Genomic DNA, 27,388 nt, shown 5'->3' on the forward strand with positions numbered 1-27,388 from the left:
AGCATCTTTTACAGATATGTATTTTATACCTTATATGTTTATATGCTATATGTTTGCGAAGATATAGGTACAAAGCATTTCAAACTTACTAGGTTGGCCAACATATGGTAAATTTTAAGATAATCCAATCATTTTAAACCTTACGAAAAAATTCACAATCAAGAAAGCAACCCACATCTTTCCTCAAAATCAAAAGCAAGACAAAAAAATCTATATAATTTATGATGCAACACTTTTACAAATGATCATTCTCAAAAGAATGCCAGTATACAATGCACTGTTCAGAGAAGAAAAAGTCCTAACCAAGTAAAACATATAATTTCAACACACTGTCTTACATGATCTTTACCATGCTCTCAAGACTGAATGATGTTTTCCTAATGGTAACCAAAGTTGATTCTTACATTTCATGAAACATAATACCCACTCTGATGGCATTTCAAGAATTCACTACTTGGAAAAAAATGTTTTGGGGGCTGGGGAGAGTGAATAGTGAGGAAGTGGGAAGAGAGGTTAGGACAATGTCCAAAGTGAAACATTTGGATAGAGGTAAAGCAGGGGGAAGATGATTTAGAAAACTGTTGTTATGTGGAATAGTTTTATTTTTTTGATAGTTTATTTTTGGGATCATGTTGTCTTAATTCTACATAGGGATCTGACAGCGCACAGGATTCTATCAATAATACACAGAATTTAAAAGAATGATTGCATTTTTCTAAAAAAAGGATTAACCATTTAACTAGAAAATATTTGAAATAGTAGCAATCTGGAGATCTCTGTTCAGATTAAAATAGCCTCAAGTGATCAGATGACTAATAAACTTGTTTTGCAGTAGTGTGGCGAGAGTTTCCCCATAATTTGAAAATCAAAATTAACTACATGTTGTAATTCCCCATTCATCACTTTCTGGGGACCTAATTTGTAGAATATTAAATTCCAGGAAATACTTAATGGAGAAACGATTGAACAAAACTTATTTACTTACAAGCTAAAAAACCGTTCATATTTCATGTTTAGAAAATACTAAAGTAATGACATTGGTCAATTTTATGCCTATTATATTGTCAATGACTTTACATAGAATAACTTGGGACTAAAGAGACAATATTTTAAAACTATCATTCTTAATGCTCTTAGTAAGATCATTCTATTGACGTGATAAAGGATTAAAATAGTATGACAGAAATATTTTAAGAAACAATTTTGATAGTGTAATAATGATTAAATTAGAATTCACAAAAATAGATCTTTGCTTATATTTAGATGTTGCCATCACTGCTTACTTAGGAGTCTGAATTTGGGGCTTTGATTCATGAAGATATCAAATGATATGTTGCAGAATGTATTTTCTCTAGCAAATTTTACTCATATCTCCATCCATTAAACAGTGTTTCTCTCAAAAACAAGGTAGACTGGTGACAAAAGTAGACAAGTGAAAAAAATGCATTGTAGTCAATATCCAAACCAGACCTCTTTCATTCAAAATTAATATTACAAAATGTATAGTAGAATGAGCGATTTTTTCTGTCTTACAGTTAACCTGTTATTTTCCAAGTTAGTTATGTAATCATCAAGCGAAGTGAAGTCGCTCAGTTGTGTCCAACTCTTTGTGACCCCATGGACTGTAGCCTACCAGGTTCCTCTGTCCGTGGGATTCTCCAGGCAAGAATACTGGAGTGGGTTGCCACTTCCTTCTCCAGGGGATCTTCCTGACCCAGGGATCAAACCCGGGTCTCCTGCATTGCAGACAGACGCTTTAACCTCTGAGCCACCAGGGAAGCCCTAATCATCAAGAGTATATCATAATTTCAGAGAATGGCTCAACAGCCAAGATATCACGAGCAATGGCCACTGTATTCATCATTTTTCAGTCTGTCACCATTAAAATGATTTCTCTTGTGTTCTTACTCCTTTATTCCAAACATCTTTATGAAATATTTTTAAAAAATTTTATAGATTGTGCAAAGGGTGCTTGGTAATTATTGTGCATACAATAACTTGTCAAAACTTGGATCTATCTGGAATCTAAGCAATTAAAAATGAATTAATAGATGGCATCAAATAAAAAGGATACCATAATGGCATCTGATGTTTCTCACAATAGTATTCCGGCATAATACGAACCTACAATGTCTTCCTAATAACCAAATCATATATTATACTTAGCAAACTATCAGGTATTTAACTCTTTGACACAGATCATTAATGTATAATACATATAAAGAACAGTTCAAAAATGTCCAGTCAACCCTAAGAGCTTATTCTCCAAACACAGGATAAATGATGGTTTGGAGACAATCAGATTTATTATCTAATAGTCCTGACAACTACTCTCAGACATGTATTAGCATATAGTATAAATAGCAGGAGACAAGTTCCATTCAGTATCTTATGGCTTTGCATAGATTACTTAGCCTCTGTTTCTTGGGTTCTTTCCCTGTAAAATGGGTATATTAATACCGGACTCCATACCTCAAGTGGCTATATAGAGTCCCTAGCAAATAACTCAAGTAAAAGTGTGGTGCAATTGTAAGACATTGTGGTTATTATGGCAAGCACAACCTTTACTTTTATTAGCAGATAATCTAGAATTCAGAAGCTAACTCTATCAAGTAGCAGAGGCTGAGCGGGAAATGATAAATTGTGTCTGACTCTTGTCACGTTATGGACTCCTGTCATGCCAGGCTCCTCTGTCTATGGGATTTTCCAGGCAAGAATACTGGAGGGGGTTGCCATTTCCTTCTTCAGGGGACCTTCCTGACCCCTGATCGAACCCACATCTCCTGCATTGCAGGCAGATCCTTATCCATAACCCAGTAAGTATTTTTTAGAGTATCAAACTCCTGTTTAAAATGTTGTTCCTTCTATAAAAGGAAACAAGAAGCTAGTTTGCAACAAAGTAGAGATAAACAGTATACCAGATGACTGAGGGAAACTGGGATTATTGATATAGCTTTATCTGAGCATTAGTCATGGCTCCTTATACTTAATAATATTTGACACTGCAAATGATTTTTTTTTTGCAAGAAACTTTTCCCCCAAAACATTCAAGAGATCGCTTTAAAATTTTTTAAAAATAGTTCTTGCATGCACCTCAATTTTCTATCATTAGTTAAGATTTTAAAGTTTAGGAGAGTGAAGCTATTTAACTCTAAGGACAAAATGGATACCCTTAAATACTTTGTCTTTTGATGAAAAAGGGGAAAGACTGTTTCTTTTTAGAATACCTCTACTACCTTATTTTTCATTGAAACAACTTTTTACCAGTCCCTATTTGAGAAAACTTTTCCCCCCAGAGATTTCCCAAACAACGAGGATGTGAACATGCAATCTGACCTTGAATTTCTGGATTTTTTAACAAATCTCTCTCTTCCCCCCTTTCCCCTTCCCCATTCTCAAAACAAACAAGCCCCATGCTACACCTGCCAAGAGAATCTGTCTCCTTAAAGAACGCAAGGGGTCGCCCCTCTCCCATAATTGCACCAGCAAACCCCAGTAGCAAAGGCAAGACTCAAGCGTGAAGGAGCAAGGAGCATCCCCTGCTAGGGGAATTCTCTCCCGGCCCCACACCCACAGCACAATCGGAATTTCAACACAGTTCCACCCACTCCGTCTCTCATCCCCGCTGCACAACAAGAGGGCGCCTTTGACTTGGCCTTGAGACGATGAAGGCAGATCAAAAAGCGGCTCGTCTTTAGACTCTGTAAATCCGCTTGAGTCCAAGCCCAGAGGTGCATCATCCCCCTCTGCTCCCAGAAGACGTGGGGCAGCACCACGGGGCAGCTTCCTGTACCGCTGTCCTCGCTGGGGAAGTGAGAACCAATGGTGGTCAGCTTTCTTGCCGGTGTATTTCATCGCAAACAGCCCCCACCCCCCGAAATCGGAGACAACTCTAACACTGACACGCAAGACCCTGTCCTTCCCCTGCAATTGCGGGGCTCCTTGCCCTGGGATCTTCGGTAGGGTGAAAGAGGGTGTGAGCCATGGGCGCCGGGTGGGGTACTGGCTGGAAGAGGGATGGGAAGGCAGGAGGCTGCACTTGTGCCTAGCATCTCTTTCTCCCTACGGACCGGCGGGAGAGACTCAGTCCCTCGGGCCGGACTTTGCAAGAAGGGGACCTGGGGTCTGCCAGGAACCAGGGCAAGGCTCGAGTCCCAAGCCATTTGTTTTGTGAGGCAGCCGCAAGGCTCGAGGGGAAGGGTAGGTGGAAGAGTTTCGAAGACTACAACCATTCAGAGGCCAAGAATAACAAATCGGATGCCCTGACGTGTTTAGATTAGGCCCTCCTGCCCCTTGCCACGAGAACCCAGAGGCAGCGAGGCTGGCGGGAGCCCCGGGCGCTTTGGCTCAGCTATGTTTTTTAAAGACAATTTTCAGGTGAATCAAACCTTGTCTGCCTTAGGCAAGTGGCACAAAGGGAGCTTTCAGGGGACCCTCACGTCCAGGGACAGGGCACAAATAGCAGCGGACAAGCGATTACTAAATCTCCATCTCACACAAGCCCACGCTGTGTCTTTTGCGCTGTTACCCACGCGTACCCCGAGGGGCTTCGCGGGCCAGCGCTGGAAGCTGGCTCTGCGCGCCGGAGCAGGCGCCGCCAAGCGTCATTGGCTCCCCGGTGGCGGAGGTCAGAGTTGGTTAAGGCAATAGCATCATTTTCTGCGCCCCGGGAAGATTTCTCCCTCCGGGTCCCCGCCAGCGCTACCTACACTGGAGCCCTGGTCGCTCCGGCTCTATCTGCGAAGAAGGGACACCCCACTTCTGCACAGAAGCCAGAGCGCCCAGCGCGCCAGGCTTCCCGGGAGCAAGGAGAGGTGTCTTTCTCAGGTTTATCTCATCTGTGGAAGACGCCACCTCGGAACAGACCAAGCCGCGTTGGGGGTGCCCTTGGGGGTACCCGTTTCATCCCAGCTACCGCACAGTCCTAGGAAGGCTACACCAGCCAACCTTCCGAGGAACTGGAGTCAGGATAAGGGGAAGCGAGGAGGCGAACCAGAGTCTTTAGGGGAACCCCACCCTTGGTATGTGCCTGCCCCCAGGGGATCCACTTGAAAGGGCCTGAGACGGTAAAAGCCCTCCCGGGTGACAGGCAAGATTGTCACTTTTGGAAACCTGGCACCCTTGGCTCCCAGCGGCTGGCTCGGCAGCCCTCGCGATCCCCCGAGGGGTACGCCGAGCGGCTCCGCCAGCGCGCAGGCAAGCGAACCCAGAGCGCCCGGCGCGCCCTACCGTTCCACTCGCGCGTGGCTGAGGGTAGCGGCCGCGCAGGCGCTGGCTCTCCGTTTCCCAAGTGGCGGGAGAGCTCTTCGCGACCCCAGCGCCGCGGGAGGACCCCCGCGAGGTCTCCCCACGCGAGGCGGCGACGCAAGGTGAGCGGGCGCCGCGGCCGCGCCTCCCCCGCCGGGCACTCAATGGCTCAGGGGCACCCCGCCAGCCGGGCGTCCGCGATGCCTGGGGGCTGGAGGCTCTGGTCCCAGTCTCGGGAGGAAAGCACACATCCCCTGAGCTGGTCTTAACCAAGGAGCGAACTTTTCCGCTAACCTGCGGTTATGGGGGGCGGGAGGCACAGGAGCGCCGGGTCCGCCGGGCTATGGCACCCCGGAAGATGCGGGGCAAGAGAGGGGCCGCTGAGGGGAAGGCGTGACACACCGGAGCCTAAGCTGTTACCTCCTCTCCAGGCGTGGGGTGTGGGTGCGAGGACTGCCGCTGCTGTGAGCCGACTGAAGTTAAAGGAAAGCGACCCGACAGGTGAACGCGGCGGGAGGGAGCAAATGCGTAAAAAAGCCTGCACTTACTTCTTCGCTGGCGCCTTCCCCGGGAGGCGTTTTGGCTGCCGATGTATTCCATAAAGTTCAAAATGATAAAAAACCAAGAAATCAGTCGCAAGTGCATAGTAACCCAATAATGTTTCCCTTCCTTTGATCCTTTTTTTTTTCTTTTGATTGTTAATTAAGATTGACTGTTTCAGAAATACACGTAGGTGTTAGGCGTAATGGAGAGAGCAAGCGCTAACCCCAACTGCGGACAACTTCTCCACTGAGATCCGACAGGCGAGCCGGGATGGCAAACGCAGCGGGGTCGGGTGGCCGGGGAAACCAACTATTGTACTTTCAAACTGTCCGAGCCCTGAGCTGCGGGGGCTCCCGTGCGGTGGCTGACAATGCCGCGGGTGAGGGTTCCAGAAGCAGCGAGCGGCCTCGCCAGGGTGGCCGCAGGTAGCATGGTGCGCCGCGGCTGCGCGGGATCCGGGCGGGCGGTGGCGACGGTGGCGGCCCCTCGGGCTTTAGAGGTGGCGGCGGTAGCAGCGGGGGTCCCGGGAACGGAGGGCAGCGGGCGCCGTGGGCACCGCGGCCATGGCCAAGGGGCGGCGGAGAGACCCCGAGCTGCTTCTGCCGTTCGCAAGCAGGAGCGGCTCCACTGGTGGAGGGAGGGAAGGAGGGAGGCCGCGAGGGAGGGACAGGGCGCGGGAGGAGGAGGGGGACGGCTGCGGGGGGCGGGGGGAGCTTGGGGGCGGGGAAGGAAACTGCTGGAGCAACAACCCCGAGCGACCTCAATAACTTTCAATTTCAAGAGTGAAAGAGGGAGCTGGAAAAGTACAGGCGTCGCGATTTGGCAGAGGCACTGGAAGAGGCGCCTAAGGGGTCCCGGGTCTGCGGCGGAGCATCTCTGGACGCGGCGAAGAAGGCGGGAGAAGGAGAGCCCGGGGCGGGGGGAGCGGAGGAGGCACTGCGAGCGCAGTGGAAGCCCTCCGAAGGGCGGCTCTCGCGGGGAGAGGTGGGCGCGCTCCGGCTGCGAGTGTGGAGGTGGAAGGTCCAGCGGCCGCGAGACCACCCCGCCCCTCGTCCCCCCTCCCCAGCCCCCGGGCCCGACTCCCGAGTTGGGCGGGTCTCCGCCGCCCGAGGCCGGGCGCGCTCCGCTCCTCCCTGCGGCCGAGCGTCCCGGCTCCCTCGCGCCTCGGCTCCCGGCGCCCGCGCGCAACCCCGGCCGCACGGCAGCTCGCTCCTCGCACTCCGGGGCAGATCGCTGGAGGGTTTCTGGCTGCGGACTCCTTCCCCGTCTTCTCGAGCCCCTCCTCGGTTGCTTCTCTCCTTTCCTTTCTTTCTTTTCAATAAAAGTCGCTGCAGTTGGTCGGGCGCAGGGCGGGTGGTCCGGAGAGATCTCGGTGGACACTCGCGGTCAGCTTGACCGCCCGTTACCTGCCCGACGCGGGTCGGTCTCAGAGGTGTGTGCTCTCACACACCGTTTGGAAGTTCAACTGTGCTGCGACTTTCTCCCAAAGGGAGTCTCTGCCGGGGCTCTGGAAGATTCCTCCTCCCCTCGGGCAGTTCCCTCCGCAGTCAGCTCGCCCTCGCTCTGCGCCGCTCTCTCTCTCTCTCAATCTTCTCCAGAAGATCTCGTGTGCAATTTGGTTTCTCATCTGGGGGACTGGGAATGATCTTGGGAAAGATTTTTCCCGGCTTGGGCGGGGGGAGGAGGAGAAGGTCCGCTATTCCTGTTCCCAAGGCAGGTAGGGGTCCTTGGCAGCAGTAAATAAGATTCGTTGTTCTCCCGCGCCTTCGCCCCCCTCCCACCGCCGCCCCCCCCCCCCCCCCACCCCGGAGGTGGGAAAGTTGAGGGCTGGCCCTTCAGAGCAGGGTACACCCAGGCTCTTATTAATCAGTGGTAGCTTCCCATCTCTTTTCTCCAGTACCACAAGTCGAAGAGCTTCCAGTACTTACTGAAGAAGCTGAAAGTCACAACCCCCCCAAAGTGATTTTAATGTTAATTCGTCCTCTGTGCTGTATTACACAAACTGTCTCCAGGGTTCTGCTCTATGGCCTTACAACTTTACACAGCCCCAGGCTTCTTAGAGGTGGCTTTGAAAAAGTCCCATATTCAAAGACATCTTGCTCATGCTTATGCTCACAAATTTAGGCTTAGAAAATAGCTAAAGCCTTGCAGAAAAACAGTAAGATCTGTCTTTTTCTCTGTTTTATCCATTTGTAATCCCTCTTACTGGGTTGCCTTAATTTATATGTTGATGAATAAGAGGAGAAAAAAAAGTGATTGCTTCTATCTATCCCATTTTGCAAGCTTGCAATGCTTCATTCAAATTGTTGTGTGTCTATGAAGATGTAGCTGTTATTCATCCCCAAAGTGAGGAGATGAAATGTCCTGGAAGCAATAGGAAGGGAACATGAAATAAACACTCCTGTGAAGGTGCTAAAAATTAGAATCTGAGAGACTGGCCTTTCCTTGTGAATTCCTTAATTAAATATCATCTGTTACTTTGCATACCTGTATGGGAATTTTGAAGGTAGAAATAGTTTTATTTAGGTTCTTTATTCTGCAGAAAACAACAACCCATCAAGGTGATCTTTTGGGGCTTATTTTAAAGATTGTCATTTGCAACATTTCTCTTTCCATGGTGGAGCTGTATTTTCTATACATCACACACACACACTCCCTTCCTTTATCTGTGGCATAATGTCCTGTTCCAAATGACTGAGTCTATTATTTTGAACCAGAAAAGTTGCAGATAACAGGACAATTCCAGTACTGATTGTCCAAGGAAGAAGCTACTCTAGTTTTCTGTGCCCCTCTCAGCCAGCTTTGCTTTCCTTCTTCCTTAATGCCTCAGATCCTGAATATCTGCACCATAAAACGTGGGGATTTAAAGGCTGTGGGAGGCTCCCTTTGAAAAGGACTCCAGAGAGGGCTTTTCTAATCCTGGATACTTGAGCCGGATGGGGTGAGGTTGCAAAAAGGGGATGTAAAAAAGCAATTTGGTGAACAAGTTCAGGGAAATAAACATGAAGAAAGACATTTACTTTTCACTGTGTGTTGTGCAGACATACGTTCATTTGGATGAGGGCAGGAATGGCCCTGTCAATAAATAAACAAACACAGTGAGAAGCTACAGTTCCTGAGCCATCTCAGAAAAGATGCAGTGGGCAGGAAAAGCTTGTCAAGGAGTAAGTGCTGCTCTGAGGAAACATAAGGAAAACATTAAATAAATGGCGATTGTGTTCTTTCTTGATGCTATGCATTAGAATAACTTTTTCCTGATCCATGTTATCATACTATTAAATGCGTATTTTCTTGCCTGGCTGAGTCTTATGTCCCCTCCACTGTCCTTGCAGCTTATGGAAAGCTTGCCATGGCCTATTTTGTGCAACATAGTTTTTTGCTTTTGTTTTTTTAAATCAAGAAAACAATGCTCACAGAAGTATGTGGCTGCCGATGGATTCTAGGGCCCAAGCCTAAAGCAAGTTAAAAGCCATAGGCTTAGCCTAGAAGTCAACTTTTGCTTGCTGTCTGTTTTTCTCCAAAAAACATTACAGTTCCAGGGAGTTTAGATAACCAGGAGTTTGAGTCAGCCCATGAGGAGAGAAGAGTTTTGGACAAAGAGAGAGGGTTAAGCACATCCAGACTAGTTATTGCAGCTTCTCATCTCTCCTTTCTGTACTTCCCCCTCCCAGGCAGTGACAACAGTAACAAGTTATTTTTGTCCCTTGCAGCAGTGGCACTTTAAGGAAAGAAAATGACTGTCATATTGTTGAATCCATACTGCAAATATGTGAGGGGGGGTGGTGGTGGTGGAGGCATGCTCCAGAAAGAGAGAGCAAGCCCTAGAGTTTGGAATGGGACATCACTGGTAGTGATGAGAGATGTTTGGCAAAGTTTGGGCTGACATCAGTCATTATACCACAGAGCTAACATGCAGACCCTGAAAACACTCAGCTCTCCAGTTACTCAGATCTGGCGGCATCTGAGTGAGTTAAGTCAAGCAGGGTACTGCGGGTGGGGTCTGTGTAACTGATGCAGCTGGAAGTCACTCCTGAAACAGAGAGCAGACAGCAGTATTTAAAAGCCATTGAAATGAGTAGATGAAGGAAATGACTATTTTTAGAGAGAGAAACAGAGGAGACAGAATTATTATAGCAATTTAAAAAATGATTAAATGGTTATATAGCACTAAGAACATGAGAAAATCAAGACCAATGATGAATTACTTTCTGTGAATGAGAAAGAATGTTCTTCCTCCCAGATGAAGTTATGGGACACTTGGAAAGTTGTGGTGAGCACCACCTGGTGTAAGGGCTTCCCAGGTGGCACAGTGGTAAAGAACCTGCCTGCCGATGCAGGAGATGCAAGAGACTCCAGTTTGACCCCTGGGTCAGAAAGATCCCCTGGAGTAGGAAATGGCAATGTTCCTCCAGTATTCTTGCCTGGAAAATTCCGTGGACAGTGGAGGCTGGTGGGCTACAGTCCCCTGGGGCTGCAAAGAATCAGACACAACTGTGTGCACACGCAGTCTGGTGTGCCTGTTTTTAAAAACCTTTCACAAATCAGTTGATTACTGCCTCATTTAAATAGTGCATGTCTGGTAGTACTTAATATAAATTATTTATTACCTCAGAAAATTTTGTTTGACTACGGAATATCAATAGAAAGAGGCTGTGTGTTATGATAAGAAGGGCAAGAAATCTAGGGATCAAGGTGGGTCCTTGTTCTGAATTTGTTGTTGTTTCAGGTTTCTTTATCTGAAAAATGAGGGAATCCAATCATCTGCAGAGTCCCTCTTAGCTCTGAAAATGATGGCAATATATCCAAAAAAGAAAGACATGCTTGTAATTGCAAATGTCAACGCTATTCCTAGTTATGTGACATCACAGCTTTCACTTACAGAATTATGTTTAACTGAATAGGTCCAGATTTAGAAATCTGCCTGTAAATGTGTTGATTTTCTGGAAATGCCTAAGCCCTTACAAGAATCCTAGATGACTGGCCTGGCAAGTCAGATCCAGGACTAGTTTCATTTGTCTAGATGTCTCTAGACTTGGGGACAAAGAGGAACAAATTTTAATCCTGGATTCTGAGCACACGCCCAGAGAGATTAGGGAAGAGGACTTCTGTGCCTCATGGAGGTACTTCTCAATCTCTCTTTTTTTTTTTTAGGAATTGTAAATGGGGAAGGCCCATGGATTTCACTTAGTGTGTGTTCTTTCCTTTTATTCTGTGTTATTCTTTTCTTTTTCCTACTCCTGTCTTTGGATGAGGACTGATATTCATGTCTCTTTTGTCCCAGGAAATGCTCCAGGAAGTCAAAGGTGAAGGTTGAGTGGCTGTGCTCACAGATTTAGGTGGAAGGATTACTGTCAATGACATTCAAATCCTATAAGATGTCATGGGCAAGGCTACATGATAATTTTAATGAACAACTTTTTTGCTGTTGCTCTTGCATGCTTTGTCTCAAAACAGCCTTGAAGCACATGATTTCATAGATGAGACAACATAAGTCAGAAAGATAAAGTTGTTTGCCTAAACTTATATTGACACTCTTTGGCTATGTCACCCTCAAGAGCTATGTTCTCTGCTCTCCCTGACCCCCAAGTTGTTGATTTCTATGGACTAATCACCAGAACTTTCTTCCTCTGGTTCCTGATTCAGTTCGGTTAAGGGGACCACCAGGAGGAGATCAGAATATGGGAGGAAATAGTGATTCTGCTCCCTCTCATCTTCAGCATCATTCTAGAAGTGGCTGTGTCCATAGGGGTGACCACAGCTCTGTCAAGCAGCCCCGTTTCTATGGCCCTAGTTCTTAACTAGGTTTCAATAACAACGTTGACTCTCCCTGCCTCCTTACCTAGGAGTGAAAATGGCTAGTTCCTGGGTGCCTTAATGTCTCCTATTGCCTCCTTTCACTTTGTGCTATCATAGATAGTCCTTTTTGTAAAAGTATGTTCCAAAAATTCTTGTGGGGTTCCAGGCTTCCCTGGTGGTCCAGTGGTTGAGACTCTGTGCTCCCAATGCAGGGGGGCCAGGTTTGATCCCTGGTCAGATCCCAGGTTAGATCCCACATGCTGCAACTAAGAGTTCACCTGATGTGACTAAAAGCTCCTGCATGCCATGACCAAGACCCTGTGCAGCCAAATAAATAATCTTTTAAAAAAAAAGAAATGAAAAACAAAAACACCACCTATTCAAAAATTCTTGCAAGGTCCCTCCCTAAGTGACACATAAGTGTCAGAGCTGAGACTTGAAACTAGGTCATCTGACTTAGTCAGTGCTTTTTCTACCAGGTCATCAGCCGTATCCAGAGGAATGTACTATTGATTAAAACTGAGATAGGTAAAGGGGCGGATAATAGGGGAAGTTGCAGGGTTCCAAGCCAGGAAGGCTTCTGATGTAAATAAGCAGGCATACAACAGATTTTGGAGCAAAGCTGTGGGTTAAACCAGAGTAAATAACTAGAATCAGAATGGCAATGAGCAAAGTGAAATTCATATACAAAATTATAGCTGGACATCAGAAACAAGGTGATTACACGGGAAAGGTAAATCAGGTACCCATTTGTTCTGCAAGTGTACGTTGATGGTGCCTCCTGTGAAGAACGCCAGGCTGGACCAGAAATTCATGCATGGTCTTTACAACAAGAATGTGGAAGTGATGACTGTGTAGGTTGTATTGGCATTCTGGTTAAAAACAGTGTCATGGTTTATGACAGAGATAGCATGTTATGGAGAGACACATAAGGGCATGTTCAACAAGCTTTAAGGAAATATCTAATCCAAGCAATTCTATTAAAAAGCAAAACAAACAGAACAAAAACAACCTCTCTCCATCTATATATTTACCTGCTGCTTCTAGTTCACATTGATTGTTAACCAATACATTTAGGTAGCTAGTTTTGGTCAACTGGTCACCCTTATTTCAGCATTCACTGAACATATGGTAAGCACCACACTAGGCTCAGAGATACAAAACTCTGAAGACTAGGACCTTGCCCTCAAGTAGAGAACACTCAGTGAGGGAGCGTGTGTGCTAAGTCACTTCAGTTGTGTCTGACTTTTTGCAACCCCATGGACTGTAGCCCGCCAGGCTCCTCTGCCCATGGGATTCTGCAGGCAAGAGTGCTGGAGTGGGTTGCCATGCCTTTCTGAGGGAATCTTCCTGACCCAGGGATCAAACTTGAGCCGCTGTCTCCTGCAGTTCCCTGCTTTGCAGGCGGATTCATTTCTACTGAGCCACCGGGAAGCCCCTCAGTGAGGCAGAGAGCCACATAAACCATGAAAGCTTCCAGGAGATAAATACTGTGTGATAAGGCTGGTGGCATATTGTGGGAAGAGGAAAGAAGAACAATGCTTTGGGGGAAGGTGGGGTGTGATAAGCTCTGTGTCTAAGATGGGTGACATTTAAAAGACTAATAGTGAATCTTAATGCAGATAAGGAAGGATTCCTTCCCTTGCTTAGACTGGCCCTAACTCAGAGGTGGAGGGATAAGCTCTCCTTCTGTTTTGCTCTGTGAAGGTCAGTGGTCAAGGTTGGCTGCCTGCTTGCTAGGGAGGAGGCCATACTCCTGGAGTGGTATCAGGCCTCCTCCTCTTCCAGCAATTCAATGTGGCTCAGTATTGACTGTGTGGGAGTATTGTTAATGGCTGATACCTATGCAGGGGTCTTTGTGGGTTAATGATTTGACCAGTTTATTATAGCTGCACTGTGGGTGGATTCCACTCATGTGAGAAAAATGACATTTCGTTTCTCCAGTTTCTTAGAAGTATTTAGCATATATTTATAGTAACCAGCAACAACAAAAAATGAAAGTCAGTCTTCCTTGGTGTCCGGCTGGTCTCATCCTCCTGCCCCAGCCCTACGCTCCGCCATTCCATACACGTCCAAGTATTTCTTTGCAACGTGTTCTCTTAGACAGTGTTTCGGTCACCCCACCTTGCCCATACATCCCCTGCTGAGTCTCATCCACTGGTTGATCTAACCCTCCCCTGCTTTAGAAGTGCCTTACTCTGAAACCTAAGTCTAATTCACACATTAGTGATAAAGGATGGACTTAGCTCTGCCAGTGTCTCCTTCCTCTCCTCCCTCACAGAAGCCTTTCTTTCTAGAAACATAGCTTGATTTCACATTGGTCTGGGGGGTATATTCCAGATAGAGGCATTTTTAAACCTGTATGAGGAATAGAAAAGTTTCCGGTTTGCTGGTGGTTCTGGCGTGCGGATGCTAGCCTGCTTTTGACTTTTTCCCATTTGGCAGGTGGGGTTAGTGGAGGACAGGGAAGCCTGGCAAGGTGCAGTCCGTGGGGTTGCAAAGAGCTGGACATGACCTAGGCACTGCACAATAGCAACAGAGTTCCAGGACACTTGTAGGGCAAAATTTTGGACTTAAGTCCCAAAGTAGAGAGCTGTTATCATTTGGAACTCATGGAGGAGAAAGTTGTTGGGGCATTGTTGTCTTGGGAGGAGTCATAAGAGCTTCCCTATATGGAGGTAACTCGGGCCTGTTATTTTCCTTCCTTTCTCTCTTGTCTCACAGGCTAAGATAAGCATGACTTAAGATTTGTGAATACAGCATAGAGACCTCTTCATGAAAAAGAACCACTGTTTAAATGCCTTCTTCCTGAGAGCCTTCCTTTTGCCTACTAACACTGACAAATGGACTTATCATTTTAGTGCACAGGAACATAAGGAATTTAATAAGGTGAAGCCACGTCTTTACTCCCTCGGTGTTCATTGATTCTCTGACTTAAGAATGCCACAGTGATTTTGCCTGACTTTATGGTGAATTTTCATCATCTGTGGTCATAAGAATTAAAATTTTTAGTAGCATCATAAATTATATAAAATATGGTGTCTTTCATGTTTTTGTTAAAGACATATGGTATAGTAGTTAGAAATTTGATGCCAGCTCAGCTTCTAGTAGATAAGTAATAACCTGAGGATGTCTCCTCCAAGTGATTATATTTGTATATATAGCTTGCTTTACCTTTTCCTCTATGTGTGCTCATGATTATATATATTTTTCACCTGTTTAGTCCCATTGCTGAAATTGTTCGCAACATTATGTATGCTACTTGAAATCATCATAATTAAAAATTAATTTTAAATGCTCATACCCCCAAGAAAGTTAAGAACAAATGAGCTATTTTAATTAGGTTGTTTTTTCTTAACAGATCTCTGACATGTGGCAAGGGAAGAAGATCAGCATGTGCAGGACGTTATGAAATGTGAGTATGTGGGAGACGTGTCTAATAAGCATGCTCAGTGACTATGGGAGGTTGAAAAGTAAGGACAGAAACAGAAGCTGGAAGAAAAAGCAGCAGAAGGGGAGATGTGACTGTTTCAAGGATGAACTTAGTTTTTTAGAGGTGAGCAAATGAAGCGTTAATGAAAATTTAAGTTAGACACCTTATTGCCATTCCCTTGCCACAGGAGAAGATTGTGTCAAAGATTAAAGAATGGATTTTGTCCTAAAAATAATTTTGACAAAATGAAACCTTCTTCAGAAGGTTCCTGGGGAGCTACGGTGGCCAGTCCTCTTACTCCCAGCCTGCTGATGGCTGAGTTTACATGCAGCAGGAGTGAGAAACAAAACTCAGTGCGCTACTAAGATTCCCTAAAGTCAGACTTTGATTCTTTCAGTCAGCATAGGTCCTAGTATATGTGACTGAAAATAAGTGTGCAGCCCCAATGTTCATCGCAGCACTGTGTACAATAGCCAGGACATGGAAGCAACCTAGATACCCATCAGCAGACCAATGGATAAGGAAGCTGTGGTATATATACACCATGGAATATTACTCAGCCATTAAAAAGAATTCATTTGAATCAGTTCTAAGGAGATGGATGAAACTGGAGCCCATTATACAGAGTGAAGTAAGCCAGAAAGATAAAGACCAATCCAGTATACTAACGCATATATATGGAATTTAGAAAGATGGTAATAATAACCCTATATGCAAAACAGAAAAAGAGACACAGATGTACAGAACAGACTTTTTGGACTCTGTGGGAGAAGGCGAGGGTGGGATGTTTCGAGAGAACAGCATCGAAACATGTATATTATCTAGGGTGAAACAGATCACCAGCTCAGGTTGGATGCATGAGACAAGTGCTCGGGCCTGGTGCACTGGGAAGACCCAGAGGAATTGGGTGGAGAGGGAGGTGGGAGGGGGGATCGGGATGTGGAATACATGTAAATCCATGGCTGATTCATGTCAATGCATGACAAAAACCACTACAATATTGTAAAATAATTAGCCTCCAACTAATAAAAATAAATGAAAAATAAATAAATAAATGTTATTCCAAGTCTTATTGGAAAATCTGACATTTACACATGATGTGTGTGTGTGTGTGTGTGTGTGTGTGTGTGTGTGTGGTACATCCTGATTTATCCAGAATCCCCATGCCAGGGACATCTGGATTATTTTCTTTAAGAAAAAACCTGAACTTATATTCATTTTCTTTATAACTGAGATTTCAATGAGTTTAAATCTCCTGAGCCTTTAGCTCCAGTTATATTCTAGAAAATACTTATGAAAACTGAAATCAGATATTTTCAAATGTCTTCTTACTTTATAAGAAGTGAGAAATGTACTTCTTATTTCTTTATTTAAGGTATAAAAAAAAGAAAATAAGTGTGCAGAAGGACAGTAAATTAGAGAATTAAAATAGACAATTTCCATAAAAATAATAATAGATCATTTACAAGGTGAGATTCAATAGTTTCTTACTGTTAATGGGCAAAAATTGACTGAAAGATTGCGTAGCTGATTCCCTGGAGTAGGATATGTTTGCTATGAACAAGTTTTAGAGAATTTGAAGGGTCTGGTAGTTACTCTAATTTTTCATATTGGCAAATATTTCACTCTGATGCTATAGCTCCCACCCTCTGAAGTGCACCCATTGACTGTGATTGTGACATTTTGGAACACCAAGCCCTAAGGGGCTTCAGGATTACTTTATATACAGGCCTCTATGCTATGACCGTGTTAGATGGGAGCTGGAATACTATAGGGAAACCTGCTGCCACTAGAACCTGAGGCAGAATGCTTAAGGAATCCATGAGACACAAAGCCTGCTCTGCTTTGGTGGGAGGGATTGCCAGTCTTCTTTGCAAGCTTAAAAAAGTACAGAACAAATTTTATTTCACTCTAATGCAGCTTATGGGCTTCCCAGGTGGTGCTAGTGGTAAAGAACCCACCTCCTGGGGTAGGAGACATAAGACAGGCAAGTTAGATCCCTGGTCGGGAGGATCCCCTGGAGGAGGAAATGGCAACACACACCAGAATTCTTGCCTGGAAAATCCCATGGACAGAGAAGCCTGGTGGGCTACGGTCCACGGGGTTGCAAAGAGTCAGATACAACTGAGCAACTAACACTAATGCCACTTGTGCCAGCATAAGGTTTCTGTCCTGAATTGAAATTCCAAAGCAAACCAAAAACTACCCAGAAGCTGGTAACACTTCCAGTTCTTAATGAAAGTTTTAGTTTAATTTGACTTGCAAAATTCATGGATTTCTAGAACTGGAAGTGCTCTTAGAGATCACCTAGTATATATTATTTTGTTTTGTAGATGAGGGAACTGAGTTCTGAAAGATTAGATGACCTCCCCAAAATCACACCGGCAAAGCTGAGACTAAAGCCCAGTCCCTCTCATTTCTAGGATATTTTTGACCACACCAAGATTCTGCGTGTAGTTTCATTTAGCGTTCAGTGTTCATCACTATTTTAGAAATCTGTATCCTTTTGTTTCACACCAATGGGGGCAGAACAACACATTCATTAACTAGTTCATTCTTTTGTGTGCTCCCATTTATCCAACATTCCTTTACTACCTTCTCTGGGTATTGTATTGATCCTCATTACCACTTTCAAAGGAAGAACTCTTCATACAGAGAATATTACGAATTTACCAATTTCCTTGGGTTAAACACCTTAATTCTGATTCTTTTAATAATTCCTCATAGACTTTAATTTACTTGTGTTTGCAAAATCTAGGATTAGATGAATTCTGAATATAATAGAAGGGAGATCTAATATTTTTGTTTTTATTTTCCTGAGGCCCGTATTTGTTTTTATAATATAGGATTCCAATATGAATTTGCTATACAAGTGGCCATGTTTTTTCAGTTACACTCAAGGAAAAAAAAATTGTAACTTCCTCAGTTAAATAAGGCCATGTGTTTATTCCATGCATTACCCTATACTTGTACTGATGAAATTGTCGTTTATTTTCAAGTTAGTTCCATGTATAAAAAAGCCACTTGGATTCTGCTTCCCCACTACTGATTAGTGAGAATACTGTGTCTGCCATGTGAACAATAAACATGAATTTATTACCCTTGTGAAAATTATACCAAAGAAATGATGGACATAGGTCCCCAGGAACTCATAATTTAGTTAAGAAGAAGACATAAAGAAATATAAGAACCATGAAAATCTTATGCTCTGGATATATTCTTGTCCCTAGAAAAAGGTTACTCTTTAGACTACAGAGGAATGAGAAGAACTAGGTCAGTCAGTCAAGCTGTCAGTGTTTGAAGATTTGGGTGTTAAGCCAGATTTTGAAGCAAATCTGATAAAGATGTAGGGAAAGGGGAGTTCAGGTGCTGAAGTTCTCACTGTTCAAAGGAAACACTTGGGCTCAAATCTTTCTCTCTCGCCTTTGAGTCTGTGTACCTGCTCCTTCAGAATGTTCAGGTTCCCTTTCAGCAGCAATTCTTGAGAGCTCAGTTCTACCGACTATGTAAAGCGTTCTGGCACATTGTCACATTCGTTCACCTAATTGTTTTTCCATCGAGGCAGGTTGGCAGGTTATTCTCATCTTCCCCTCCATGCTATTAGTCTTACTCACCACTGGAATCTAAAATATATAAGTGATGTGTGTAGGTGAGAGGGAGAAGGGAAGGAGAGGCTGGTGAGTAAGGCCAAGCTCTAGCTCTGACTCCGTTCCTGAAGATGTCAGTTTAATAAGCCTTGCTGCTCATATGTGGTCCACAGAGCAACACCCCAGAGACCACCTTACTAGAAATGCCAAATCTCAGGCCCCACCCGAGATCTGCTGAATCAGTCTACTGGATCAGTTCAACCATTTTCCTGGGTGATTTGCATGTACATTCAGGGTTGGGAAGCTGCTTCACAATATAATCATTTAAGGGAGCTTTTCAAGGTACTTCCCTGGTGGCTCAGATGATAAAGAATCAGCCTGCAATCCAGGAAACCTGAGTTCTATCCCTGCGTTGGGAAGATCTCCTGGAGAAGGGAATGTCAACACACTCAAGTATTCTTGCCAGAAGAATCCATGGACAGAGGAGCCTGGCAGGCTACAGTCTCTGGGGTCACCAAGAGTCAGACACAACTGAGCAACTAACACACTTTCAAAGCACTAATTAGTGAGCTCTATTTCAACAAAGTTAAACCAGAATCTCTGGTGATTGGGCATCTGGATGATTGGAACATTTCCTGGGAGGTTCTAATCAGTGCTGCTTCTTCTTGTTCAGTTGCTAAGTCATGTCCAGCTCTTTGCCACCCCATGGACTGCAGTATGCTAGGCACTTCTGTCCTCCAGTATCTCTCGAATTTTGCTCCTATTCATGTCCATTGAGTCAGTGATGCTATCTAACCATCTCATCCTGTGCTCCCCTGTTCTTTTGCCTTCAATCTTGCCCAGTGTCAGGGTCTTTTCCAATGAGTCGGCTCTTCACAACAGGTGGCCAAGTAATGAAGCTTCAGCATCAGTCCTTCCAGTGAATATTCAAAGTTGATTTCCTTTAGGATTGACTGGTTTGATCTTACAGTCCAAGGAACCCTCGAGTCTTCTCCAGCCCACAATTCAAAAGCATCAATTCTTCAGTGCTCAGCCTTCTTTATGGTCAACTCTCATATCTGTACATGACTACTGGAAAAACCACAGCCTTGACTATAAAGAACTTTGTCTGCAAAATAATGTCTCTGCTTTTTAATATGCTGTCTAGGTTTGTCTAGCTTTTCTTCCAAGGAGCAAAAGTCTTTTAATTTCATGGCTGCAGTCACATCTGCAGTTATTTTGGAGCCCAAGAAAATAAGATCTGTCACTACTTCCACTTTTTCTCTTCCTATTTGCCATAAAGTGATGGGACTGGCTGCCATGATCTTAGTTTTTTGAATGTTTAGTTTTAAACCAGCCTTTTCACCCTCCTCTTTCACTGTCATCAAGAGGTTTTTCAGTTCCTCTTCACTTTCTGCCATTAGAGTGGTATCATCTTCATATCTGAGGATGTTGATATTTCTCTTGGCAATCTTGATTCCAGCTTGTGCTTCATCTAGCCCAACATTTCGCATGATGTACTCTGCATAGAAGTTAAACAAGCAGGGAGGCAATATACGGCCTTGTACTCCTTTCTCAATTTTGAACTAGTTAGTTGTTCCATGTCCAGTTCTAACTGTTGCTTCTTGATCCGCATACAGTTAGAACTGGATATGGAACAACTGACAGGAGACAGGTAAGGTGATCTGGTATTCCTATCTCTAAGAATTTCCTGATGTTTTTTGTGATTCACACAGTCAAAGGCTTTTGTGTAGTCAATAAAGCACAAATAGGGGTTTTTCTGGAATTCTCTTGCTTTCTCCAAGATCCAATGAATATTGGCAATTTGATCTCTGGTTCCTCTGCCTTTTCTAAACCTAGCTTCTACATCTGAAGTTCTTGGTTCATGTACTGCTGAAGCATAGCTTGAAGGATTTTGAGCATAATCTTGCTAACATGTGAAATGAGTGCAATTGTATGGTAGTTCAAACATTCTTTGGCATTGCCCTCCTTCTAGTCAGTGCCCCGATATCCTTTTACCAGATGACAAGAGAGAATAGACCCACAAAGCAGGGAGGTAAACATGGGAAAGAGAGAATATGGGATAAGATATATGTTTCAAAATATCTGATAGGGTCTAAGCAGAGGTATACAAAAAAGATCTTCATGACCCAGATAACCATGATTGTGTGATCACTCACCTAGAGCCAGATATCCTGGAATGTGAAGTCAAGTGGGCCTTAGGAAGCATCACTACTAACAAAGCTAGTGGAGGTGATGGAGTTCTAGTTGAGCTATTTCAAATGCTAAAAGATGATGCTGTGAAAGTGCTGCACTCAATATGCCAGCAAATTTGGAAAACTCAGTGGTGACCACAGGACTGGAAAAGGTCAATTTTCATTCCAATCCCAAAGAAAGGCAGTGCCAAAGAATGTTCAAACTACCACACAATTGCACTTATCTCACATGCTAGCAAAGTAATGCTCAAAATTCTCTGAGCCAGGCTTCAGCAGCACGTGAACCGTGAACTTCCAGATGTTCAAGCTGGATTTAGAAAAGGCAGAGGAAACAGCGATCAAATTACCAACATATGTTGAATCATTGAAAAAGCAAGAGAGTTCCAGAAAAACATCTGCTTTTGCTTTATTGGCTATGCCAAAGCCTTTGAGTGTGTGGATCACAACAAACTGTGGAAAATTCTTCAAGAGTTAGGAATATCAGACCATCTGACATGCCTCCTGAGAAATCTGTATGCATGTCAAGAAGCAACAGTTAATACTATACATGGGACAACAGGCTGGTTCCAAATTGGGGAAGGAGTCAGTCAAGGCTATATATCGTCACCCTGCTTATTTAACTTTTATGCAAAGTACATCATGTGACATGTCGGGCTGGATGAAGGACAAGCTGGAATCAAGATTGCTGGGAGAAATATCAATAACCTCAGATATGCAGATGACACCACCCTTATGGCAGAAAGTAAAGAAGAACTAAAGAGCCTCTTGATGAAAGTGAAAGAGGAGAGTGAAAAAGCTGGCTTAAAACTCAACATTCAGAAAACTAAGATCATGGAATCTGGTCCCATCACTTCATGGCAAATAGATGGGGAAACAATGGAAACAGTGAGAGACTTTATTTTCTTGGGCCCCCAAATCACTGCAGATGGTGATTGCAGCCATGAAATTAAAAGACGCCTGCTCTTTGGAAGAAAAGCTATGACCAACCTAGACAGCCCATTATCAACCAGAGATATTACTTTGCCAGCAAAGGTCCATCTAGTCAAAGCTATGGTTTTACCAGTAGTCATGTATGGATGTGAGAGTTGGACTATAAAGAAAGCTGAGCACTGAAGAACTGATGCTTTTGAACTGGGTGTTGGATAAGACTCTTGAGAGTCCCCTGGACTGCAAGGAGATCCAACCAGTCAATCCTAAAGGAAATCAGTCCTGACTATTCATTGGAAGGACTGATGCTGAAGCTGAAACTCCAATACTTTGGCCACCTGATTCGAAGATCTGACTCGTTGGAAAAGACCCTGATGCTGGGAAAGATTGAAGGCAGGAAGAGAAGGGGAAGACAGAGGATGAGATCGTTGGATGGCACCACCAACTCACTGGACATGAGTTTGAGCAAGCTCTGGCAGTTGGTGATGGACAGGGAAGCCTGGTGTGCTGTAGTCTATGGGGTCGCAAAGAGTGGGACATGGCTGAGCGACTGAACTGAACTGATCTGAAGCAGAGGTGGAGGTGGGTGGGGCTCAAATCAGTTTGCATCCCCTTATCTTAATCAAGAGTCATTGCTGCACCTAGATCAGTGAATGATTTTCAACAACTCTGAATCTCTTTGTTTGGGAAACGGGTGGTGCTGAAAGGTAACATTTCAGAGAAGATAACCAGAGTATTTAGGGGAAGACAGAGAGCAAATCAGAATGGATAATGTGATTGAGAGTCTTAGGATTCAATAGGAAAGGAATGAGTAGGCATTCTTCAGTACTGTGGAAAGCTAGTCTGTGGATTTCTTTTATTATTTTGCCTCCAAGTTGAGGAATACTGATTTAAAAAATGTGTAGTCTTTTTATTCCTGAAACAAAGGGCAACACTTTTTTTCCCCCTCCCATTTATTTTTATAAGTTGGAGGCTAATTACTTCACAACATTGCAGTGGGTTTTGTCATACATTGACATGACTCAGCCATGGAGTTACATGTATTCCCCATCCTGATCCCCCTTCCCGCCTTCCTCTCCATCCCATCCCTCTGGGTCTTCCCAGTGCACCAGCCCTGAGCACTTGTCTCATGCATCCAACCTGGGCTGGTGATCTGTTTCACCCTTGATAATATACATGTTTCGATGCTGTTCTCTCAGAACATCCCACCCTCGCCTTCTCCCACAGAGTCCAAAAGTCTGTTCTGTACATCTGTGTCTCTTTTTCTGTCTTGCATATAGGGCTATTGTTACCATCTTTCTAAATTCCATATATATGCGTTAGTATATTATATTGGTCTTTATCTTTCTGGCTTACTTCACTCTGTATAATGGGCTCCAGTTTCATCCATCTCATTAGAACTGATTCAAATGAATTCTTTTTAATGACTGAGTAATATTCCATGGTGTATATGTACCACAGCTTCCTTATCCATTTGTCTGCTGATGGACATCTAGGTTGCTTCCATGTCTTGGCTATTATAAACAGTGCTGCGATGAACATTGGATTGCACGTGTCTCTTTCAGATCTGGTTTTCTAATACTGGTGTGGATGTGATCCTCGCATCCGTTCAATACATCAACCATCTTGACATAGAGCGCCGAATTGGTATCTAAGATGAATCCTTCATAAAATTGTTAGTTGTCATTCAAGACCTTGCATCCATTTATAGAACTATTTAGATTTTATTTGTTTTATTTTTGTGGTAGGAAAATACTGTGTATTTTAAATACCTACATAGAGAAATGTGCAGAGTACTCCATTAGGTGCTGCAGATGAAAAGAATATTAAAGGATACTATCCCTGCCTCTGAAGGGCTTAAAATTTATTGGAAGTGGGGGGCGTGGGATGGTCAGAACTTTTATGCACAAAAACATAAACAACTGTGAAGCAGAGCACATATTGAAAGCCAAACGGGAGATTCAGACAAGTGCTAAAGAAGTTGGGGGTTCCCTTAGGCTTGTGGATATTATGCTCTGGGCTTCTCCCTCTAAAAGATGTCTGTGTGAACTTGGAGACTTACTCTGTTTCATCACTTTTTCTCACTTAGAGCTTTAATAATTATTTAACTTCTCTTAAAAACAGTTAGCTGAATGCAAAGGTTTCTTGGGTGTGTCTCTGGTGCTAAGTTTAAAGGTACTTCAGAGCCACAATGAGTTATCTTGCTAAGCTTGGATATCTAGGGAAGTTACAAGACCTTAAGATAATTAGCCTTTGTAATATGCTTCCAAACTGGACATTTGGCAGATAACTATTGTCCTGCCTTCTCCTTCTAGAAAGGGGTTATGATTTCCCAACAAAGGCAGAGGAGTTGCAAAACAGCAGGACTTTGCTACAGTTAGTAATTAATGAGGTGCTAAAAGTGCCAGAGCAGAGGCTCCCAGACGCGGTCTGTGACTCAAAGGGATAAGAAGCACCCAGAATTTCAAACAAAAGTGTCACTTAAATAAACAGAAAGTCAAGTTAGTCCAGTCTGTGGAATGGGAAATGGTCTATTGACATCAGGAGTGATCATACAACTGTGTAATACAATATAAGAAAGATTAGTCACTACATTTTGCAACTTATGAAAAAGTTTTTTCCCCCCTCTAAATCCTTCAGAAAGTGAGCAGTTATCTGCTTTGCAATATTCAATGAAGTCAAAATGAACTCTTAATATACCGTAGTGTTCAAATAAATAACCAATTCGTATAGGCTCCCAACAACATGACTTTTCTCTGTCTCTTTAATGTATATTAATCAATCAAGTTAATTATTAATATTAGTTGACAGGCCAACGTACTTTACTAATCAACTAGTAACCAGAGGCCCAAGGCCTAAAGAGAGATTTCTTTACTGATAGGAGCTTTGTTGAGAGAGAAGAACATAAGGGTTGCTTTGGACCATGAGAGTTGCCTAAAGTGGAATATGTTTTCCTGCAGAGTAGAATTCCTACATAAATTTGGATGAGTATTAAGGCATTTTCAAATTAAGATTTTATGGTTTCTTCAGGAATTCCCTGGCAGTCCAGTGTTTGGGGACTCCATTCTTTCACTACCAGGGCCTGGGTTTGATCCCTGGTCTGGGAACTAAGATCCAGCAAAGATGCACACGTGCTCCCCTGCCCCTGCCCCCTCAAATGCACTATTTAAATTTTGGGATGGTAGATAATGAAATAACATTAAAATAGGATTTACCAACATAGAATAGCAGAAATTCACGAAACAGGTCACTAAAACATGTATCTATATCCATAAATGGGCTTCCTTGGTGGCTCGGTGTTAAAGAATCAGTCTGCCAATGCAGGAGACTGGGTTCGAACTGTGAATCAGGAAGATCCTCTGGAAAAGGAAATGGCAACCACTCCAGTATTCTTGCCTGGAGAATCCCATGGACAGAGGAGCCTGGTAGGCTATAGTCCATACGGTCACAAAGAGTCAGACATGACTGAAGAGACTAAATATGCATGCACACATATATAGATGTACTTTAGGTAGGTTTCCTGCTAGAAAGAACAAAAATGGTTAGATGTAATTTGATTATCCTAGCAAAAGCATTATTCCTTTGAGGGATTTCATAGTTACGTCAGTTGTTATCAATGTATGATACTCAATGTTTCAATGACCTTGAGAAAATTTCTCTGTTTAATAAACCTACTTGAGATTGAAAATGCAAAACAAGTGGAAGAAATCTCTTAAAGGTACCCAAATGTTAAGATATTAGGAGATTTAAGCAAGTCCCTGATTTTTGTTTTTGCAGTATGAAACTAATACATATATATCTTGTCATAATAAAATGCATAACATTTTCACATTTACAAGTAACTATGTTCATTATACATGTGAAAAGCTGAATATATTTGAATTTGGTTGGTGAAATTTAATTTGTAGAAATAAAAGCTTCATAGTAGGTTTATTTGATAGCATTTATTAAATGCTAGCCCATTGGAAAAACCACCAGCTGCCTCACACTAAAGATATTATTGGGAATTTGGAATTTTAATACTATAAATCACAAAGCCAGTATTTAACGACTTGACTTTAGAGATCTCTTGTCCTGGTACCAGCAGGTGTTGAGTTAGAGGTATAAATCAATAGTTTCCTCAGCAGAAATATTTTAGCTCTATCCGTTAAGAATAATGGAATTGTTATGGCTTTTCTTCTTTAAGAAACTTTGTAGATTTTGTGGAAGAAGGGGAATATTGTATCAAGAGCTTTTCTTGTTTTAAAATGTGTATTGAAAAAGAATTCACTGGATCAAGTCTTTTCCTCCAACATACTCTAGAGGGAGTCAAATCTAAGAAAGTTATACTTCCTGCATTTCAACTGCTATTGGTTCTTTTTAGAAATTCCTTTTCTTGGTGACATCATTGTTTGGCCCCCTTAGTTAATAAAGGTCCAGTCCAGGATGTGATGAGAACCTGGAGCTAATGAGGCCAAAGTGGGGACTGACTCCCTATACAAGCCAAGTAGCATCTTACACAGAAAATATCCTGTCCTTCGTTAACAGACTGCATGGGTCAGCCTGTAAGCCAATGCATGTTTTGGCATGATTGGGAAGGTAAAGAGTGAAGTGGGAAAGTATTTATGAATCAGGGAAATTCTTCCTTCCAGATCAAAATAAAAGCTCCGCTATGAGTCTCAACATTGCCATTAATTAGCTGTATGAGGTTGGAAATGCTACTATCTCTTCCAAAGTCGGCTTTTCAATTCTGCTAAAATAGAGCGTTGAGTTATAAAGACCCAGATCTAAATTTTATGATATTATTTCAACAGAAGATAGTTTACCATTTGTATAAAAGCCTGCCTTGAAAACCTGAGAATGAGCCAGGAACTTCTAGATAAATTGTGGATGTCTAGTGTTTTGTTCTTAAAATACTTGGACCATCACTGAACATACATAACTGGACTACATGTTCTTCTCCTAAACACTCATTGGGCCTTCTGCTCCTTTTATGGCAGTATTTTTTTTCATCTGGAATTCCTCCAGCTGCTCTCTGCAACTATAGAAATCCTACATGTTCTTCAAGGCCCTGCTCAGTTGATGTGTGCTCCACGAAAAACACCTCGTACCTTCCAACATTATGGGAATGATTTCTGCCTCCTCTGAACTTTCTTGGCATTTTGCTTTTGTTTTTCTCCTGGCATTATCATTTTTTATCTTGCCTCATAATTGTTTTTTGAATGTGGCTTGCCTCTTCATGCTCAGTCATGTCCGACTCTTTGTGGCCACATGGACTGTAGCCCACCAGGCTCCTCTCTCCATTGGATTTCCCAGGCAAGAATACTGGGGTGAGGTGCCATTTTCTAGTCCATGGGATCTTCCCAACCCAGGGATCTTCAGCACATCTTAAAGCTCCTTAAGTGTAGATCTGATTATATTCTTCATTTTAAGCAGCATGACTTGCTCATAGGAGATGATCAAATATTTATTCAAGGATGAATAAAAGAATGCTACTGAATTAAAAAAAACACCTAGTTTTAGAAACTTACTTAAGGAGACATGGAGTCCATTTTAGTATCACTAATTGCAATTCTTCATGCTTCCTCCTTGAATTCTGAGATAGCTCCTATATTTTTGAGGAAATGGTTTTAGGAAATTTTCTCTTTAGGGATCAAGGGAGGAAAAATTATTTTGAATAT

General features: G+C 43.2%; 1 protein-coding gene and 1 long non-coding RNA gene across 3 annotated transcripts in view; one reads left to right on the forward strand and one right to left on the reverse strand.

Annotated features, from left to right (window-relative positions):
- Positions 1 to 5,892, reverse strand: part of RSPO3 (R-spondin 3) — a 93,174-nt gene extending 87,282 nt beyond the window's left edge. For both annotated transcript variants that reach the window (XM_070449848.1, XM_020878914.2), the window contains exon 1: positions 5,796 to 5,892. In XM_070449848.1, the coding sequence (XP_070305949.1) occupies positions 5,796 to 5,892 (97 nt within the window). The remainder of the gene's footprint in view (positions 1 to 5,795) is intronic.
- LOC139029686 (uncharacterized) overlaps positions 4,423 to 27,388 on the forward strand; it is a 104,297-nt gene continuing 81,331 nt past the window's right edge. The window contains exons 1-2 of the long non-coding RNA XR_011481881.1: positions 4,423 to 5,369; positions 14,948 to 15,001. This is a non-coding gene — a long non-coding RNA (uncharacterized lncRNA). The remainder of the gene's footprint in view (positions 5,370 to 14,947; positions 15,002 to 27,388) is intronic.

Source organism: Odocoileus virginianus, chromosome 19 (assembly GCF_023699985.2).
Source record: "Odocoileus virginianus isolate 20LAN1187 ecotype Illinois chromosome 19, Ovbor_1.2, whole genome shotgun sequence".
Lineage (NCBI taxonomy): Eukaryota > Metazoa > Chordata > Mammalia > Artiodactyla > Cervidae > Odocoileus > Odocoileus virginianus.